At 37.6% G+C, this 22004-nt stretch overlaps 1 protein-coding gene across 3 annotated transcripts in view; it reads left to right on the top strand.

The window, feature by feature from the left end:
- Positions 1–22004, top strand: part of Sytl5 (synaptotagmin like 5) — a 288981-nt gene that overhangs the window by 210068 nt on the left and 56909 nt on the right. For 2 of the 3 annotated variants that reach the window (XM_040733700.1, XM_040733698.1), the window contains exons 7-11: positions 8363–8504; positions 13613–13742; positions 16106–16212; positions 21095–21187; positions 21923–21988. In XM_040733700.1, the coding sequence (XP_040589634.1) occupies positions 8363–8504; positions 13613–13742; positions 16106–16212; positions 21095–21187; positions 21923–21988 (538 nt within the window). The remainder of the gene's footprint in view (positions 1–8362; positions 8505–13612; positions 13743–16105; positions 16213–21094; positions 21188–21922; positions 21989–22004) is intronic. The other variant, XM_040733701.1, reaches the window with a different exon arrangement.

Below are 22004 nucleotides of genomic sequence, written 5' to 3'. Positions count from 1 at the left end.
TTATAAACTGAGAGACAGTATGCAAATAGACTTTAAAAGTATTTGAATTTATTCTTTGGAAATTTCATACATTCATACAACGTATTTTGATCATATGCATTCCACATTTCCCCCTCCAGCCTCTCACAGATGCCTCCTGCATGTCTCCAAAGAAGACTATCTTCTAAATTGTGAATACTGAGGTAGCTTGTAGATCATCTAAATATTGTCATCAGAGTTGTTCAGCTTTAGCATGTCAAGAGCAAGGCTTTCCTATTAAGAAAATGAAGATGCTCAAGAGATCAATAGAGCAAACCATCCTTTCCCTGGAACGTTAATTGACCTTGGTGATGGCTCATTAATGGGCTGCTGTAATCCGTTTTATTATTCATCATAGTACGGCAATCACTTCATTCCAAGTGATTCCTTTAAAAATTCGGGGGAGGGGCTATCTTTTCTTAACTATCATCTAAAAAGATTGTGAGATGCCCATCTCTTTCATCTATGACCTGACCCAGCTAGGCAATTATTCTCTTTTCTTCTCGATAAAGTATATTTCTTCATGGTTCATTGGTTTTTTATTCCTGGAGCAGCTGGGCTAAGGCATCCCTTTTAAAAACTCACATTATATACAAGTGGAAATGATGTTTTATCAGATGCCTAATGATTTATTTCTTGTCAGTAGTTTCAAAGCTGGGAAAATAGGAACAGGATAGGAAAGGCATAGCAGCCTCTCAGGAATGCATAACAAATGGCTATTCACTTGTTGCTAGGGACTAGATATGCAAAACAAAGGGCAATTTTTAACAGGTTGTAAATTTAAACTGTCCCTTTGCATTTGAAGCAGTCAGGCCATTTTACTCTGATCCAAGTCAGTCACTGACTGTGGATCCCGCACAAGGGTTTTCCTTGCTTAACTACTAAGGATAAAGGATGTTCTGATAAACATGAATTTGAGACAAACAACATTTTTAGTATAAGTATACATAGTAAAATATTTAGAAGATTCTAATTCTTAATAAAATTTGTTTGTTTATTATAGTGTGAACCACCAGTCATGTAAAATTCAAATTTAACTAAGAATATTGTATTTTAATCTAAGTTTTCTACCATGTGGGTGAGAGAGAGACATTCCAAGTCATTTCTAGGCCTGTATTTGTAGTGTCAATGGACAATTTTTAAAGGCATGAAGTGCAAAGCATATAAGAAATGCCCTTAGAAACTATGGAGAGTTGTGTAGAACTAGCAATAGGATGTGAGGGCTTAGGTGGGATACCAGCAGTGTCCCCTTAACATCCTATAAAAAATGCAGAACCTCTAGTCTGATATGTGCTGTTTAGAAGTTGGTGGAGAGTGGAGCTGTAATTCTAGCAACATATCTTTCATGTTACTGGAAGGTTTGACAAGCATTTTACCAAGAGCCTTTGCACACCATCATACCCACCTATTTTGTTGTTCTTTCTTCACCCTAAACACACACACACACACACACACACACACACACACACACACACACACACACACACACATTATCCTTTTACTTTTAATTGCTTTCCACAAGTCCTGGGACTGATTGTCACATGGCCTGTGAAGTTTCACAAGCTGTTTTGCTGGGCTCTAAATAAAAAACAGAGAACACCCCATTAAATCCAGCCCTTAGCTAATCTCATTCTCATTCCAAGCCTCACTTTCCTATTTTTCATTTCTCCTAGAAATAGGGCATACTTGGGACCTTCTTGACTGAAAAAAGTCTTACTTTCCATATGTATATTATTTGGGCAAAGTAAATTTATGAAATCAGTCCTAAGTAGAATTTGTCATTATTCTCTTTGCAACTGGGATTTTCAGGTAGGCAGCATCCTCTGCATAGTAGTATTCTATAGCAAGGTGGCAGTGATCTAGTTTGGAGTCAAGATCACAAACATAGTCAACACTGGTTTATTTGGCATTTTTCTTCTTTAGATGAAACACTATAATTTACCCAGTAAATACATTTAAAATTGTTTTCATGTATACTGTATCTCTAAAAACATGTAAATTTTATTCTTTAATAAAGGAATAAAGTGAGTGTTGGGGATAGAGCACCTGAGTTTGATGCTGATACTCTACCTTTAAATGTTGGGAAATTGTGGTAAATGCTTGTACTGTTCCAATACATGGGGTTAAGACAGGTTTGTGTCTGGGGCCCTGTAGTCAGTGCCACTGAGAGACTCTGGGTCAGAAGACAGGTAGGTGGCACCTGAAAATGACACTCCAGATTGCCTACTGACCTCCACGTACACAGATACCACCCATAACACATATTCAAAACTAACTCTTTCTGTCTCTCTCTCTGTGTGTCTCTCTCTGTCTCTGTCTTTCTGTCTGTCTGTCTGTCTGTCTGTCTCTCTCTCTCTCTCTCTCTCTGTGTGTGTGTGATAGTTTTGAGACACAGAAGAATTGCCTACTAAAGAAAGTTAGCTTCAGCTGTTCTCATGCTTTTGTTTTCATTTGCCCAGGTCTACTAATACTTATTTTTATTTTATTGAAAAATAGATGATTTTCTTACATAACATATATTGATTATGATTTTCTCTCTCTCTGCTCCTCCCAGCTTATCCCCACTTCCCTTCCCATCCCAATCTACTTCCTTTCTGTCTCTCATTAGAAATGAACAGGCTTCTAAGAGGTAACAGTAAAACACAACAAAATAAAAAAATAGGATAAAGCAAAGCTATCACAGCAGAGTTGGATAAGAAAAACAGAAAGGAAAGAACCCAGGAGAAGACACAAGAATCAGAGACCCACTTGTTTGCTCACTCAGGAATTTCACAAAACTCTAAACTGGAAGTCACAATATAAGCACAGAGGACCTGATGCAGACCCATGCAGGTCCTGAGCTTGCTGCTTTAGTGTCTATGAGTTCATATGAGCTTTGCTCATGTAGCTCATGTTGATTTATAGGGCTTTGTTTCCTTGGTGTCCTCCATCCCGTCTGGCTCTTACACTCTTTCTGCCTCCTCTTCTTCCATGGAATTCCCTGAGCCCTGAGAGGGACAGATTTGATGAGTGTTCCAAGATCCTTCTCCATTTTTGTATAATGTCTGGCTGTGGGTCTCTGTATTTGTTTCCATCTGTTACAGGAGGAAGCTTCTCTGATGATGGCTGAACAGTACACTGATTTATGAGTATTGCAGAATATCATTAGGGACCACTTTATCACTACATTTTTATTTTTTTAAAGACCAGTAGTATTTGGTTTTACTCTATTCACTGAGCTATTTAGTCTCTGGTTCTTGGTCACCCAAGCAGCGTCAGGAATGAGTTACATCTTTGGGAGAGGGCCTTAAGTCAAATCAGTTATTATATTTTTAAATAAGTATTGTACCACTATTCCCTAGCATCCAGATCTACTAATTCATACTTTTCTATTTTAACTTCTTTTGGGTAAGGAGATCCCTCTTTAATGGAATCAAGGGGTGGAAAACCAAAGCCACAAGTTATCATAAAAAACCTAAAGCAAAATTGTCAGACAATTAAGGGCTTAAGAATACAGAATCCTGGTGCAGTGAAGTGAGGGTAAATGATAGAACAGGTAGAAAAAATATGGATTCAGTCAGGCCGGGCGTTGGTGGCGCACGCCTTTAATCCCAGCACTCGGGAGGCAGAGGCAGGCGGATCTCTGTGAGTTCGAGGCCGGGCTGGACAGACAGCCTCCAAAACAATACAGAGAAACCCTGTCTCATAAAAACAAACAAACAAAAAAAAAAGAAAGAAGAAAAAAATATGGATTCAGTCAAGAGATGCATGAGTCAAGAGATGAATGAGGTCTGTATTTATAGGCCATTTATAACTTATTTTTTTTGGAATGTGTTGGGCTCTCGTAACAGTTTGATTTTTAAATGGATATGCATATCTGTGTGTTTACACATCTCTGTGAATGGGTCTGTTTATTCAAGCTTATATGTTTGGTTTTATGTACTATAAATTCTCCATGTTATCTTCTCAATTCTCCTGCTGCAGAAAGAAGTACAGACAATAAATGAAAGGGTATGCCTACTTTCCAACAACATTTAATTTATTGATATTTAAGTATAAATGATAGTATTTATGTGTCATAATATATTTTTCATCTGTCTTTATCATCAATCTAAAAATGAGAAAGTACTCTTATCTTGTTAGCCACAAAAATATTATGTGGGAATATTTCAATTCACAGACCATTTGCTGAACCTTAGTATCTCGTGGTTGCTCAATAAACCAGAAACATGTATCTTTATGTATTTTCATTTATCACAGTCACCATGAGGTCAGATCATCACTTTTTCATATGAGTACTATGCTAAACAAGAAACATGGTGGTGCAACACGGGAAGGGATGAATGCAGGTGAACACATGTCTGAGATTAATGAATTTACTGAGCAGTTTAGCATAATATTCTTCATCTCTTTCTGTGCATTAGAATCAGACGGGCAGTATTAAAATATACTGAACTCTAGATCACATGCTCAGAGGATCCAGTGTGGTGTTTCAGATGTGCCACAAGGGGTAAAGGCTTACCCCACATAAACCAGTTTAAAGATGTAGCATTTGGGGGAATCACAAAGACTAGAAGAGAACTGCATTTAATCTTTCCCTCTTTTCTTTTTAGATTTTTGATATTTCTTTCTCCTTTATCAGATTTACCTCATTTTGCAGTTATAACTTCTCTTTCCCATCTTTCTTATGTATTCATTTCAGATTTGAAATAATTAAAATAAGCTAGAAAAGCTTATATGCCTCAGAAGGAACATCCTTCGTTCTCTGTGGGGAAGCATGCATTATACTTTGTTCTCAGTGTTAGTGGCTCTTATATTAATGGTGCCTTCTGGAATACTCATTTAACCATTGTAGTACAAGCTCAACATTGTCAGCCAGTCTAGTAAGGGAGGGTACTGGAAAATGATTTCCTAAATACCAATCCTGGGACAGCATTACATAAACCCATAAAAGTAATGCAGATTACAGTATCTGTCCTATCCTTGGGTCCTCTATACAGAAATGTATATATCTCTAAAAGCATCATCAATATTTGGGGGCAACATGGAATTAAAGGTAACAAAAGAGTAGACTTTTCAAAGTATATTTCATAAAATAAATTAGAAGAGACTCTTCTAATCTAGAAAATGTGTCTCTCTGTAACCTAATATAATGAAGCCCCATAGACCCTGTCAAACATGTCTCCTTTCTCCTTCTTTCCAGTTTCCCCTTAACCATGTTAGCCTGAACATCTGTTGCCAATGGTTTATAATATGTATTTAAATCATGATAATATGATATCTGAATCAAAATGGAGTTTCTTAATTCACTTTCTAACTTCTCTAAATTTGAATATAACATGCTTTCTATTTAAGTGGCAAAGGTCCAGGCACTTATGACACATTATAAATAACATTTAAAGTACTTGACACCAAAGTATTTAAAATTCTGTGCCTCTTTACACTAAACCTTTTCTTAGTCTAACCAAGCAAAAGGAAATATTTTGGAACACTCATAGTAAATGTCAGGGACAAATGTGAACGTCTGTCATTTCTGAGCTAAGGCTGTTGGCAATAATAATTTCCAGTAGCTGACTTAGGATCACAAGATTTTTTCCTTATTACAGGTTAGCCTGTTAAATGTCATCATTCTGATTAACCAACTGCTGCCAGCACTTCTACAGTAAATAGGACTTTTGCTTTTAGTCCTGTTGAAAGCAAGATGGGAAATTTGTCAAAACCACTTGGATCTGGGAAGGCCTTAAACACAGATAGAAGCAGAATATTCACATGAATCCTTCTGTAATTTCTAGACCTCTTTTTGAAAGACTCACCTCTTTGTGGGACATTTTAAAAAATGTTTTCCCCATTAAATAGTAGGGAGAAGTATTTCTAGAATATTTTTCTGAGAATCCATAACCTGTGGTCAGTACATATCACTGGGTTGGTCTCTGATCTTTTCCTAAACTTAGTAGGATATCTGAGATGAACGGAAGCCTGTGGAAAAGTGTAAGTGTGGTTACTGTTGTCAAAGTGCAGTGTCTGCTGTAAGAGGGTTCAGGAAACTTGTTCTAAAACGAAGAACTCTAAATTGCATCAAACTATTAAAACAGAAAATCTGTTATTTTGTCAGGATCAACAAGCAGTCAGAGACAACTCTGAGCTATAGCACTGAGATTTGGCACTATCTCTAGAAAGAGGAGGCCAGAGATGCTATCAAAATGATGCTATGTAGAACGTTTATCAAGATTCTCGCAGTCAGATGCCAATAACTAACTTATAGTTCAGCATTCCTTTGTCCTTTCCTTGCTAGAGCATTCTGTTAATGCAGATTTCTTCGGGTTGGAAAGATTTGATCTTAGTGAGATGATGTGAGATCAGTATGAAAAAAAACAGAATATGTAGGTCCAGGCTTTGGGTGCATGTGCAATGCTGTTGTTAATCTCTTCTTCAGGTGTTATCTTTGTGGGATCATGGTGTTTCAGCAGTGCATGTGTATAGAATAGCTCTTTTAGTAATTTTTTCAGTTAGCAGGCAATGCACCAGGGTTGATTGTCAAATTTTCATACATATCTGTCATCACACATTGCTCTTAGTTGCTTCCCACTACCCTCTTCCTCCCCACTTTTACTGGTCCCTGAACAAGAAGGAAAAAAAGATTTGGGCAGAAAATGCAAGAATAATTGTTCTCTCTCCCTTATTTTTTGTTTAATGATAATATCCTACTAAGTAGTCCGAGCTAGCCTCAAACTCATGGTTTTCCTCTCTCAGACCTTGGAATGCTAGGGATACTGGTATGGAACACTATGCCCTGCTCATCTTTAACCTCTGTAAGATTTACTTTCCTTGTCATTAAAATTGAAATTTTATTTCAGGAATGCTGAGGAAAAGGAAACTGATGAAGACCTGAATAGTAAATACTACTGTTATTTGCAGACTTATTACAGAGAGTGGTGGCTGGCAATGTCAATGAGGGAATAATTTGCTTTGATGGCTTCTCAGAAAAATACTCAGGATTTATGATTATCACTTATGATGGTCATTGCCTGCTCTTTCTTTTCCCATATTTATTTTCTGGTAACAATGTATGTAGGTTCAAACACTGTTACAATTCTTTCTTTGCCTGGTATGCTAGCACACATCTTTAATGCCAGCCCTTAGACGGCAGAGGGAGACAGATCTCTTGTGAGTTCTAGGCCAACCACAACTATATATTGAGACCCCTTCTCAAAGAACAAAACAAAAGACAGAATTATTTACTTACTCCATCTGCTCTTACCTACAGGTGGCTCAGCTGTAAACCCTAATCACTATTAATTGTCGACATGCCTTGTCAATCATATACTTACTATTATAGCTTACAAAAACAATAATTGAAAGCACAAATGTCACATAGTCTTGTTTACTAGCCTATTTTGACTCACTGAGATAAGGGATTAAAATAGGAATATTTCCTTTTTTTAAAGTTCTCTCATACATTAAGTCCTTATTGCAGTTTTCCCTGTCTCTACTCACTCCTCCTTGCCCCTTCCCAACTATCTCTGCTCTCCCCTGGATCCACTCCTCCTCCATTTCCCTTCAGAAAAGAGCAGGCCTCCCTGGAATGAATGTGTCTCTTTTAAATTCTAATTTGTCTGAATTGTGTATTTACCTGTACTGCTCCACTAAATAAGAACCTTGTGATCACCTCCTCAGCAGGAATCGCTTTTCTCATCACTGAATAGATCAAATCATCCTCTCAAATATGAAAATGATTTGAGTCCATTTACCCAGTGTCACTATTTTATAGCATATTTGTTAGCCACAAAAGAGTCAGACTTTTAAAAATTAACTATAATTTCTAATAGTTGACTAAGCATAACTGAGTGACTCTGCACCAGAGAAAATGCTGGAGATAACACGGGAGCCCACAGTTAATAGGAATACCTTCAAGATGCACGTATACACAAGAATTACAGTTCCTCAAAACCTGTAAGTGAACAGGGACTGAGGAGAGCAAGGTCTGTGCTTGTCAAGAAAGGCCAGATGGGGAAGGCAGAACATCTTCTGTACTTAAAGGAGAGGACTCACAAGGATAAAGAATGAAAAAGAGGTGTGGACTGTGGACTGTTCAGAGTGATGATGAAAACTGGGAAATAAAGTTGGAAAGGTAGGGTGAAGCTCAGTTACATGACAATGGAGTTAGACAAGTTAGGATGTGGGCACATGACCTAGTGAAGTTCAGCAGGACTTTGAGGAAGGTGCCATGAAAACTACTGAGCAGCTCCAGTGTGGCCCTTGTCAACTTGGTGTGATTTGCATTTTCCATCATTTTCCTTATAAACATTTCCTGCCTGGTGTCTTCGGCTGCTGTCAAAGTTGGAGTGTGTTTTATCCTATTGTTTAGGAGAAGTGTCGCTTCATCAGATCTCACTGACCAGGAGGCAGGACGAGGAACACCGAAAAACGGTTACAGCAATGGTGGAATCCCAGTCACTCAGAGGTCACCAGCCCCAAGTGCTCGTAGTGTGACCTCTATCAGCAGTAGAGTAAGTATACAGCTGTGTAGAGACCGAGTCTCTAGGACTTAGTTTTCCCACCACCCATGACTCTGGTTGAATTCTCAGTATCTCAGAGCATGTTGTTTATGCTGTTGAATGCAATGTATCCTTAGCTTTGGGACAGAAACCCAAAATGAAGACAAAAGGGCAAACCAGGTTTTAAAGGTACTGTTATACACCGATCTTTAAATGGCTGTGTGAAATATGAAGAGTTAATTGAAGGTTCAGACTTTCATCCTTCATGTTACTTCTCAGATGACATATTTATAAGTTAATTTATAAATTAGCTGTACTAAGTATTTCCTATGTTGGTAGATATTCTACAGGAAAAGTAGGACCTTGGAATCATATTATAATTTTCTTTTCCCTCTTTGCATTTGTTAAAATGCAAGGTCAAACTTACAATAAAGGCTTAAATTGGTATTGTGAGTGTGTGTGTGTGTGTGTGTGTGTGTAGAGATACACATACACATATAATACATGAAAAAATTGCTTTTGTATCACATTTTTTCTTTTAAGGAAGAGAAAGCACCAAACACTTGGAAGTAATACTTTATTTTATCAACTACTCTATTGGAAGTCATTCTTGGAATAAGTTATCATCTATTAGACTTTTTATTAAGCAAGAAATTTGATATTGCTGGAGTCTATATCTAAGATATCATTACATATGAACTTTAATACTTTGATTCAGCCATAATTTAGTGAAGTGAAACCTCCTGAAAGGGCCTGGACAAGGAAAGATTTAAAAATAAGTGAAAGAATCAGCCATGCAAATGTCTGAGCAGGCAGTGTCCTCCAGACAGACCAAATCAATGTAAAAAGAAGAAGTGCCTTGGCCCTGATAGTAAAGTGTCTGTGTACTTCATGAGCTGCCAGCGTAAAGAACCTGAGGTGGGCATGACCGATTTGCTAAAGGAAGACCCAAAAAACAGTGTACTGCTGTTAGTAAATGGAGAAAAATGGACTTCCATATGAATTCAAAGAAGTCAGGAGTCAGCAAGGACCCTGAAAACTGCTGTATAGCCTTCAATATTTAGTCTGGTTAAGATAGGTGACACTATAGGGCTCATGTAGCCAAGTAACATGATTTAGCATCTGTTTAGGCGGGATCTCGGGAGGGGGCTGCTGAGGAATCCCTGAGGGAAGTAAGTTAAGCCTGTAGATAGATTATTTAGGAAGCTTTTGCCATAGTTCCGCCATTAAAAGGGACTTGGGAACAGGGAGGTAGCAGGAGGGTGGGCAGTGAGCAATCAGAGTGTTTCAGTGTTTTGGAGGAAGAGTCAAATGACAGTCAGACAGACTGAATATCGTTGATTGATCTGTTTCAATACAGCCTAAGTTGCACTTCCTTAGATAAAAGGCATATTTTGAATTTCATAAATATTTATGCTAAGCTTAGCAATTGGATTCTGTTCATCCATCACCAAAGTGCATAGATTGTTGATGTTCATATTTTCTTCTTTTGTTACCTAACAAGGAGTGATATTTAATGTATTGATGAGCTGGTAGTGAGGAGACCCTGACCAATCAGAGCAAACACTGTACAAGGCTTAGGAACCTTGGATGCCTTATAAAGGGAATTGTGGGTGAGGAAAGGCATGAGGAAGGGGGGTAAGATGAACATAGTGATAATGTTTACCAGCTATTATGATATAAAAATATTAAAAACATTATCAACTGCTGTGCCTATGCCAGCGGGTGGCAGGTGACTATCAGTCCAGTTGCCAATAAGTTAATTCAGTTTGGTTGATCTCAAAACAAGGATTATCTTCCCAAGTATGATTTCTTCTACAGTGAACCTTGGAAGACTTTCTCTGCATATACCGTGAAGGTGTGGAACTTGTTATTGTGTTCCCACTGGTCTAAGTTGGCTTGTTTAAAGAGGAAAAATGTTTTCTTGTTGATAAGAAAGTAATTTATAAAGCACATTGCTTTCGTGTGTGTGTGTGTGTAATAGAGAGAGAGACCCACCTCACAATTTCTTCTATAGATGAAAACCTTCTCTATCTCTGTTTATGCTATGATATAAACTGCTAATTTTAGACTTCGCCACCTGAAGCTCTAGAGCAATGCTTCCGAACCTTCCTAATGCTGAGACCCTTTAATATAGTTCCTTGTGTTGTGCTGACCCCTAACCATAAAATTATTTTCCTTTCAGCCTCATAGCTGTCATTTGCTACTATTATTAATTGTAATGTACATATCTATTTTCTGATTGTCTTAGGCAACCCCTATGAAAGGGTCATTCAACTCCCAAAGGGGCTATGGTCCACAGGTTGAGAACACTTGCTGTAGAGTATGTGTTGCATGTTAATACCTATACAATGTTAACTAACATATTAATGTTCAATATTAATGCTACCACCAAATCACCTGTGGGAAAAAGTTCCCTCATCATAATTGCCAATAAGGAGCTTAGTCTTGCTTCATTAGGAAACTTCCAGGTGTTAAGAATTTTGTGATAAGCTATTGAAATCTGACCTAAACTAATTCATACATTTGACCTCTGTTACACTCCGGATAAGCTTTGCTGTCTATGATAATTAGAGGAATTAGAAGAAATATGCTTTCTGCTATAGGTCTTACATGTTGGAAATAATGAAATACTGCAAACAGTCTACTTGAGCTGAATTTATTAACATGCTAAGCAAGTAAGAGTCGGATCTATCTGTGGAGATTTATTAAGTATTCCTGCATGTCTAGGATGTTGGGCAACCAGGAGGGAATTGATCCTGCAGGCACCCTTTAACCATTTATAATAGGAAGAATGGTAAAGTCTCTCTTAGGTTTAACAGTTATCACACCATGGTGTCATTTTCATTGATATTTAACCTCGGCCTAATTCTCAAGAGGACCACAGTTTTTTTTCTTAACATTAACTAAGACTTAGTGCCAGGAGGTGGTGGCACATGCCTTTAGTCCCAGCACTTGGGAAACACAGGCAGGTGGAGCTCTGTGAGTTCAAGGCCAGCCTGGTCTAAAGAGCAAGTTCCAGGATAGACAGGGCTGTTACATAGAGGAATCTCTCCTCAAGAAACAAAACAAAAAAAAAAGCCTAGCTAGTGTCCCTAGACATGACAGAGGAAATACACCTGTGACATGTTGACAATATAGCTTGCTAAAGGGGGGAAATCATTTTCCTTCAAGGCTGGGTTCCCGCATAGGCTTTCCAATCTCAAGTGGTTAGCCCTCGACATGCATGTACATATGACCAATGCTAAATGGTCTCAGTAAGTTACATGTGTGTGTGTGTGTTTAATAGATGTTTAATATACATATTGATATATACTGTCTAATATTGATAGATTAACAATAACAATTAAGGAAGAGATCATTAATTTGAGAATGAATCAAGAGAGTCGAGGGGTAGAGTGATATAGATGAAAGTGCTCATATATGAAGTTTTTAACAAAAAAGATTATATTTTTTTACAAAAGCAAGCTTATACTGACCAGATGGGAATCAGCAGACCTGGGACAGGGTTTTGTTTTTGTCATGTCACACAGTGAAAGTCAATCTCAGACTGTATTATCCCACATGTACAGACATTTATTTGTAGTTAGGCATCCCCTAAATCACCTGTGACTCTAGGTTGAGGAGTACCTGCTGTGTCCTGTTGGGATCAGGTGCACTAGGCTCTCTGATGGAAAAGCTGCAAACTACATCCCAAGCTCAGCTGGCTTATTACATAACAGTCTAGTAGGGAGGTGGGTTCATTGCATACAGCTGAACAAGGAGAAGAGGCTATAACGTCCGGTTGATTAGGGATGCAGTTTCACTAATCTCAGTAGGATCATCATTTTATGGAGGGGAGCAGTCTTCTGGCCATTAGCATCCAAGGGAAAGTAAAGCTATTGTGGACATTTCCTTCATACACTATCAACATTTATATGCATGCCAGAAGAGGCTTTGCCATCCCTTTGGGAATGAGGCATTGGTCCTTGACATGGCCATTCTCATGTCAAAGAATACCCAATTACTCACGACCTCACCTGCTCCCTACAAGTCTCTATTCTTATAAACACTGATAAGTATCATGCATGACATTTTTATTTCAACATACATGTAACTATATTTTGATCACCCAGTCTTCTAGATGGAAAAGATGACAGGGTCTTAGGTTAAATGTGGTGATAGAAAGTATAGTGTATGTGAGTCAGTTTTCCAGGGTCTAGCTCAGTAGTTCTCAGATTGTGGGTCATGACCCCTTAGGGGTTGCCTAAGACACTCAGAAAACACATATATTTACAATATAATTCATAACTAAAAAAATTAAAATTATGAAGTAGTAATGAAAATAATTTTATGACTGAGGGTCATTCCCAACATGAGCAACTGTCTTAAGGGTCACAGCTTTAGAAAGGTTGAGAACCACTTCTTTTGCTAGACATAAAACTAATAAAAGGAGTCTAACTTGTTCAGTGTTCCATTATTGTCACAATGCTTGAGATACAGCAACTTAAAAAAAGAAAAGTTTGATTTATCTTGCAGTTTGGGGGTTGCAGGTCAGAAAACAAGAGAGAAAGAAAAATGGCCTCCTTTGTGGCATATTATAAAAAAGAATATGTCATGAGCAAGCAGCTCATGACATGGTTGCCAGTTACCTACAACCATCCATTTGGCACACATCTAACAGGATTTTATTACCATCCAATGATACTAACCTGAAGATCAAAGTACCATTGTTTGGGCCTTTGCGGTATCTGTCCTGATTAAAGCCACAACAGGGTAGTTGAGGACAGGGAATATTGACAGAGGACAAATACAAGACCAAACAGTTCTGAGGCTAATTGCCACTCCATGTAAGACTGGAGGCTCCTATACAGTCTTTCTTGCTAATCTTATATCACTAGTTCATGAGTAAAAAAGTATTCAAATATGCTTCATGCTAAATTGGATCCTTCTTGGATCCTATTTTATACAGTAACTTTGGAAGTATGGGTTTCTGATAAGGGTCCTTCAAATGTAACTTCACTCCTTTTCCCAAATAACACCCACAAATATCTTTATACTAAAGTATATTTCTATGAAAGGGTTTTAAAAGAAATCAGTTAGTATAATGTTCCTTTTTTCATGTTTTACTCTGTGGGAAGGAACATAGGTTTGAGAACTCCATAACTTTGGCTGCCAGTGAAAGCACTTCTGAGCATCTCACAAAGAGTCACCGCAGAAACACATCTGGTACACCTTCCATAGCAGTATCTGGTGCCTCCCTTTCCTCAGGTAGGTGGTTACAATATGAGTACTGTGCTGTTAAAAAAGACTAGGTCAAATTAAATTTCCTGTTTTCTATGGTATTGAGTAGATATTTTATACTTGAGAAAACAATCATCCATTATAAAAATGATTATCCAGTATAAAGCATCGGCACTTTCTAAAAGTGGTCCCATGAGATGCTTTAGGCCCACGGCATTTTAAAAAGTCTACTTATTGAGTGTATAGTTTTGCTACAAGTCATTGTTTAGGTTCAAAGCTATACCCGATTATTAGTATAGAAATACAGAAAGTAAAAATAGTTCTAGGGTGCATTTGATGTGACAGTTAATTACTCTTGCCTAGGTAGCAAGGAAATAAATGATAGTTTAATCTATAGAATGACTAGATATTCCGTGTACCCAGACAAATTAAATTGGAATCACTTGCAAGAAGCTTGGCCTCATGTGCTTTCTATTGCTGTGATAGACACCATGGCCTTGGAGAAGAAAGGTATAGATAGCTTTTAGCCTATCATGAAGGGTAAGCAGAAACTAAAGCACAGACCATGGAAGAATGCAGCTTACTTGCTTGCATGACTTGCTCAATCTGCTTTCATGAACGCCCCAGGACCACCTCCTGAGGGCTAGTACTGGTCACAGTGATATGGTTCCTTCCATATTAATATCAGTCAAGAAAATGCTCCCACAGTCAACCTGATCGAAGCGTTTTCTCAGTTGAGCTTCTCTTCCCAGTAACCAAACTTTAAAAAAAGAGGCCATGAATCTGAAAGAGTTGGGGTGGGGTATGCACATGGGATGGTTTGGAGGGAACTAAGGGAAGGGGGAAGTGATATAATTATATAATCTCAAAAATATATATTAAAAATAAGTAAGTCTAATATCTCAATAGAAAGAATTCCATGATACTTGAAAGAAAATACTAACCAACGCATATATTAGATATTAAAAAGAAGTCTTTTCATTTATATGAATATTATTTATATTGCAGTTTATTACAATGAACTTACCTATGAGTAAGAAAATTCTTCAGAGAAATAATTAAGTCCACAACATTAAACCATTATTTGTTGCTTAAGAATAATATCTGCATGCAGTCTACAGCTAGATTCTGGCTTGTAACTTGAATTTTAAGGAAATCTTTCCTAGGCAACAGGCTCCTAAAGGGTTTATGTGTGCATGTTTTGTGTGTTTGTGGGTGTATCCATGTACATGTGTGGCACTAGGGACCAGGGCCCCGTAAAATGCGTGTTCTCAAAGACAGGAAAGTGGGCCAACAAAATGGTACAGTGGGTAAAGGGGCTTGTAGCCAACCCTGACAACCTGTGTTTAGTTCCCAGGATCCCACATGATGAAAGGAGAGAACCAACTCCCAAAAGCTGTCCTGTGATTTCCACTCGTGTCATAGCACACGTGAATGGGCACACACACTAAATAAATAAGTGCAGTTTTCAAAAAAAATAGTAAAGTAGTGCACCTGTCCAATGGAAAAAAACCTAACATATCCTAGAAACTAACGTCATAAAGTTAACTTGTACTGCATGTCTTCTATAACTCCTGATCATTCGGTACATACTCTACCAGGCACTGTGCTAAACACTTTCTCATCACTGCATCTGCCATTTCAAACTTAAGTATTTGATTGCTCTTTCCAGTCTCTCTCCTCTATAAGCAACTATATTTGTCTCAGCAGGACTTTAGAACAGAACTATTCTGTGGAAGTAAACTGCCATGACTTGGTAAGCTGTCTACAGCATTGTCGAGAAGCATATCAATTGTTAATTTTAAAAACTGAAATTAAGATGCTAGGAAGGAATGTTCTTGTAACTAAGGAAATCAAAATCTCTCAGTTTTTCTCTAGTCATTTCTTTTGCATTTGAAAGTGGAAATTACGATCAGTTGGCTTCATTTTATGTGAAATGTAAAAACGCAGTGAATTCTCTTCAAGAATGTTAAGTTCTTTTTCTCATGAAGCTTAAGGACCCAATCTATGAACATTTTTAATATTTAGGAAGAAGTAAATCAGAATCTTTAAACAGCTTAAAGCTACCCTTGGATTTTATAACAGAGTACTTAACCCCATGTAAGCAAAAGACAAACGAAAACAGATGTGCTCATGTTTATATCAAGGCAATTACCAATATACTATAAAAATGTAAGTATGTTAATGTATAGCAGCATGGAGTTTGTGAGCCTGAATGCTGTTTCCATTGCACACACTCTCTCTCTCTCTCTCTCTCTCTCTCTCTCTCTCTGTATGTGTGTATACATGTATGCATGTATAAACTGAGATATTGAAATGCTGAAATATTTGCAATGCAACCATGACAAAATAAGCTGACTCACATCTGAATTTCATATTTATTCCTGCAGACCAGAGTCAATCTGAGTTAGATTTGAGTGAGTCATTTCCGGAAGACTTACAGGACGTGTCAAGCATAAAAAGCAGATCTGTCCCTGGGGCATTAGACAAAGATTTGGTAAGTTGGATGTGGGAGGAAGTTCGGTAACACATGGAAAGGAGGGCATGATCTGGCTTCAAGCATTTGCACTTTTAGGGTCATAAGTTGAAAGTAAAATGAAGACATGCAGTATATCTTCTTGGCAGTATTGACAATCAAATATAAAAACAACTAAAACACTGCAATTGAAAAGATAAAAACAGTACTTCAAGGAAAGTTGCATTATGAATATATACATATTGAAACAATATAAAGTAACTTAGCAATGCATGAAAATGCTGTAGTAAGATAAAGTATATTTTATTCCAAGTAGGAATGGAATATTTAATATGCATATGAAATGAAATAGCAGTATATTCCAAGAATATATTAAAGAACATATAAAGCTGTGTTTTAAAAAGTCAAAAACTTGTGATAAAATTTTAATCATACCTATAAAAGTCTACTTTAAAACTGATCAAAGCCATTTAAATGTGACTTTAAAATATTACATATCAATATATCTGACATAAATGTCTGCAGATGTTTGTCACAATTGTTTGTCACAGTAGAGCACTAGATGAGATGGAATGTCTACAATTAGGATGAATCAACAAAATGCTAGCCAACTCCTTAAAAGTATAAGGTAGACATTGGTGATAATGCTGGAGGGGCGCCCTTTCATTAGTATTTAAACAGATGATGATACACAGAATATAGACCTTGTCCTGTGAAAGCAAATAACAAAATCCTCGTGTGTGTATTTATGTGTAAGCATGTAAGCATGGAGTTTTTAACCCTGATTACCTCAGGACAACACTAAGAACTAAATTAAAAGGGACTTCAGATCTCCTTAGTCTATAAAAGTGCACAAAAACCTCAGAGTGGAAGAAACAGAATGCACCTTCCTTATCACACAACTGCAACTGTACTTCTTTCCCACCCACTTCTCAGCAAGCCACAGCAAGTAAGCATTCCAGCATGGAAATTCTGAAGTCTCCTAGTGACTGGAAAGTAAAAAAAATGCTTTCATGAGTTCACAAAAGTGATTCTTATATAATATTTTAACTTCCTAAAACTCTTTTGTTACTTAGAATTTAAAATGAAATTTTTTCAAAAATTTAAATATTTAAAATTTTAAATAAATTTATACTACAACATGTGGGGATTTAAAAAAATATTACATATCAAACAGTTATAGAATATGCCATTTTAAATGTTGATACTATTAATCTACTTCCATTACAATTTAGCAGATAGCATGGATTTTTACAGTCATTTTATTAGTTAATAATGTTCTGGAGGTTTGGAAAATGTAATAAGAAGAAATAGAAATGTTTTCATAACTTTTTTATAAGAGCCCACAGTAATCTGGGTCCCTTTGCCATTGATACCAATCAAGAAAATTCCCTACAGACTTACCAAAGTTCATTCAAAGACAGGGAGAAGGGATTATATGAGCAGGGGGTGAGGGGGTCAAGAGCATGACAAGGAAATTCACAGACAGATGACTTGAACTTGTGGGATCTCATTAACACTAGACAAACAGCTGGGGAGCCTGCATGTGACCAGACTAGGCCCTCTGCATGTGGGAGACAGTTGTGTAGCTTGATCTGTTTGTGGGACCTCTGGCAGTAGAACCAGGATCTTTCCCTGGTGCATAAGCTGGCTTTTTTGGAGCCCATTCCAGATGGTGGGGTGACTTGCTCAGATTCTGTGCATTGGGAGAGGGGGGTTCTTGGTCCTGCCTTAGCTTGATGTACCAGGTTTTGTTGAGTCCCCATGGGAGGCCTTACCCTTTCTGAGGAGTAGATAAGGGGTTAGTTGGAGGGATGTAGTGAGGGGAGGAGGGGAGGGAGGGGGACTGTGGTTGGTATGTAAAATGAATTTAAAAATTAAAAAAGCCCTAAGGCATGCCTACATGTCAATCTGATAGGGCCATTTTCTCAACTGAGATTCCCTCTTCCCAGGTGACCCTAGCATGTGTCAAGTTAACAGAGAACTAACCAAAGCAATGGACATGAAAAAGGAAATGACATTCTGAAAATGGAATTGAGGAAGTGATTGTAACTTCTCTGTCTTCATTTTTTTAGATTTCCAAACTATTTTATCAATTTTTCATTAATTTTACATACCAAGCACAGTTTCTCCTCCCTCCTCTCCTGTTCCCTCCCACCACTTCCCATCTAACCCCCCCATCCACTCCTCCTTCCTCTCTATTCACAAAGGTGTAGGTCTCCCATGGGAGTTAACAAAGCATGGCACATCAAGTTGAGATAGGACTAAGCTCCTGCCCCAGCATCAAGGCTGGGTGAGGCAATCCAGCATAGGGAATCAGAATATTAAACTACCCTAATTTTCATCAGAAATCCTTCATCCAGTAACTGATGGAATCAGATGCAAAGATCCACAACTAAGCACTGGGCTGAGCTCCAGAAATCCTGTTGAATAGAGTGAGGAGGGATATACAAGCAAAGGAGATCAAGGTCATGACAGGGGAACCCATAGAGACAGCTGACCTGAGCTCCTGGTAGCTTACTGACTCTGGACCAACAACTAGGGAGCCTGCATGGGACTGACCTTGGATCCCTGTATATAACTGCATAACTTGGTCTCTTTGTAAGGCTACTAGCAGTGGAATCAGGACATGTCCATGGCACTTGAGCTGGCTTTTGGGAACCTATTTCCCATGTAGCTTGTCTGTCTTGATAATGATTTTACAACGGTCTGCTCCTGATTTGCTAAGACTCAACTACAGTTATAATACTAGATTATAGCTATATACATATCAAGTTAGGTTGCGGTACATTATGTATGGAAAAACCTTCAAACCAAACTCAAATTGTGTATGGAAGCCTCTTCAGGTCAAACTTAAAATTTCCCATGAAAAAAAATCTAAGGTGTGAATAGCTTTACTATTCTTTTCCATCAAGTATCTGAGGTTATTGCTGTTGTAGACAAGATATGACTCTGGAACCCATTCTAGCCTGGTACTATATATCCCAGGCTGGCCTTAAGCTTGCATGTAGTCCTCTGGCCTTCGCCTCCCAAGGAGTGATGTCAAAGGTGTGATCAATCAGGCCTAGTCCATTAAGTATTTGAAGAAGAAATCATGTAGTTCACAAATTCATTCAGATATTTGATCAGGAAGTATTGCCACAGTTATTATATGTCATCCATTACTTCACCAGTTAACAATGCTAGATAGACCTCACAAGAACAAAAAACAACATCTCAGTACACTTAATGAATACAGGTGTGAATGTCTTTAATAAAGTCTCAGCCTTGTACTGAAAATAAAAATCACATACTACAACTAAGTGAGATTTATTCCTCAGAAGCAAGGTTGATCAACTATTTAAAAATAAATGAATGTTGGGGCTACAGTGATCACCTCAAGGTTAAGAGTACTTGCTGCTTTTAGAGATGACCTGAATTTGTTCCTAGCACCTCTATCGGTTGACTCACAAGCACTTAAGATTCTAGATCTGAAACCCTCTTCTGGCCTCTGTGGGCACATGCACATACAAATAAAAATAAAATATTGAGTTTTTAAAATGAACTGAAGGTGGTACTAAAAATAAATAGCTCTAACATCTCAGCAGAAGGAGGGATATTTAACAAAATCTCAATGTATATATAATAAAACCTCAACAAACTAGAAAAGAGAATTTCCTCAGCCTAATGAAGGCATGTATAGACAATGGCAAAAATGAGTTAAATACTGTCTACATCCAGTAAACAAAGCAGAGTTGCTTCATTCAACATTACACAGGAAGTTAGAGCGACTGGTACAAAGGAGAAAAAGAAAAGAATGGAAGACTAAAAGTAAAGGAAGGTTCTCAGTGAGAATAAAAAAACAGTTCAGTGTGATTAACTCTCAGATGATGTGATCCTATATGTAGAAAATCCTAAATAAAGTAAAAATATGATTTGACTACAGTTATAGAAATAAGTAATATTTTATACAAATAAAGAAGAAGCAAATTGGTATCAGTATTCTATGGCAAGACTGAGTACAAGATAGAAACAGTAATATTTTCAAAGTTTTGAGAGAAAACTATTTTAAACCTAAAACTTTTTAAAAACAGGGCCTCCAAGACACACCAAACAAAAGGCTACATTGGAAGCAGTTTAGAGTCAAATGCACTTATGAAAAGGAAGAAATCTTGCAACTGTTGCAGAAGATTTTAATTGGTAAAGTTATACAATAAAGCTAAGATCAAAGAAGCAGAAAATAACGAATACATATTCAACAAGTCTTTAAATTCTGTTTTAAAAATACCAATAAAGGTCACTGATCTTATAGCAGTTAAATTAAGCATCAAAAACAAAAAATGTGAGTTTAAATTTTAAAATAATTCATGAACTTTCATGGTAAAATATTTATTCAGATAAGGAAGAAATCATAACAGAGCGGGGTTAGAGAGAGACTGGAGAGTGTGTGTATGTGTGTGTGTGTGTGTGTGTGTGTATGTGAGAGAGAGAGGGGGAGGGAGGGAGGAATGGAGGGAGAGAGAGAGAGAGAGACACAGAGAGAGAGAGAGAGAGAGAGAGAGAGAGAGAGAGAGAGAGAGAGAGTAGTAGGGAAGTTCAATTCTAACTAAAAATAACAAGTGTATTGCCCAAAGTGTATTGCCTTAGATACCATGGAGGTTGGAATTAAACCCAGGTCTGTAGGATTCCAAATTTCATATGCTTTCCATCAAGCAAGTGTTACTAGGAAAGAGGCCCTACAATGTCCAGTACCTGTCTACTCCTTTGATTTTTGTAATTAACCTAAACCTAAAAGAGAGTTTCTTTCTCTGTTTTCCTTTGACTTTCCAAGTGTTTTTTGAAATAAATCATTTTTTTTCATGTAAAAGAAATCCTCCTAGGATAGAAATAAACCAAACCACTGATTTTTTCCATCCTTTCCTAGAACTCTTTAGAAGAGACTGAAGATGGTGATGATGACTTAGTGTCATCTGGGTTTTCTGCAAATCCCCACAGTCTGGCAACAGGTCTGTCAACGGTAAGATTTCTCATGGAATCTTTCTTTTTCTTGTTCATTCCCTGTGCATTTCCAAGACAAGAGAGGTATGATCACATGTCCCAAGCTGTTGTAGGTTCGAGCTTGCCCTTTGCCCATACACTACCTTGCACTCTATTTCGATTTCTGAATCCTTCCTTCTTCTGCAACGATCCTCGTTCAGCTTTTGTGCTCTCTTTACTCCCATTTTGTATAGAACTGGATAAGAAGAGTTTGAAAACTCACAACACAAAGAATTAAGTGGTGAAGGAGATAGAAAGGCTATCTGCCATGATATGACCGTTGTTGGTAGCATGAGTCATATGGTACTCCTGTAAACATACACAATTGTTTCATAAATCCCTTCAGAAATTCTTCATTTTCTAATTCAGACTCCTTCGTCTTAATTCTATAAATTATTCCAGTTCCCTATTGATACGTTTCTCTCATATCATTCTCTCAACTCCCCAACTGCTCTCCACACTTCTGCCAGTTATTTTCCTATAAAACATCCCTACTTTGCTTTCTTTCCTACACACAAAAAAACCTATCTAAAGCTTGTCACTGTGTTGAGGGAAAATTCTGTGCTTACCTGGAGTTGATGATCCCCTTTGAGAGCAAGCCTTTAGCAACCATCATGCCTTTGAATCTCCCTGTGTACCTGTGTATTTCTTTGCTTCTCTGATTTCTATGCTCTAATACCCATTTTCTTTTGGTCATTGGATGGCATCCTTAAAGAACTCCCAAGCAGGATCTGATAGGAAGAGGAGCTACCTAAATGTGCCTGATGCTGATTCAGACACCGTGAGTCTTCACCCCT

Source organism: Mesocricetus auratus, unplaced genomic scaffold, assembly GCF_017639785.1.
Source record: "Mesocricetus auratus isolate SY011 unplaced genomic scaffold, BCM_Maur_2.0 Super-Scaffold_100033, whole genome shotgun sequence".
In the NCBI taxonomy this organism is placed as follows: Eukaryota; Metazoa; Chordata; class Mammalia; order Rodentia; family Cricetidae; genus Mesocricetus; species Mesocricetus auratus.
The sequence above is the reverse complement of the archived record's forward strand: the minus strand, read 5'-3'. Positions and strand labels throughout refer to the sequence as shown.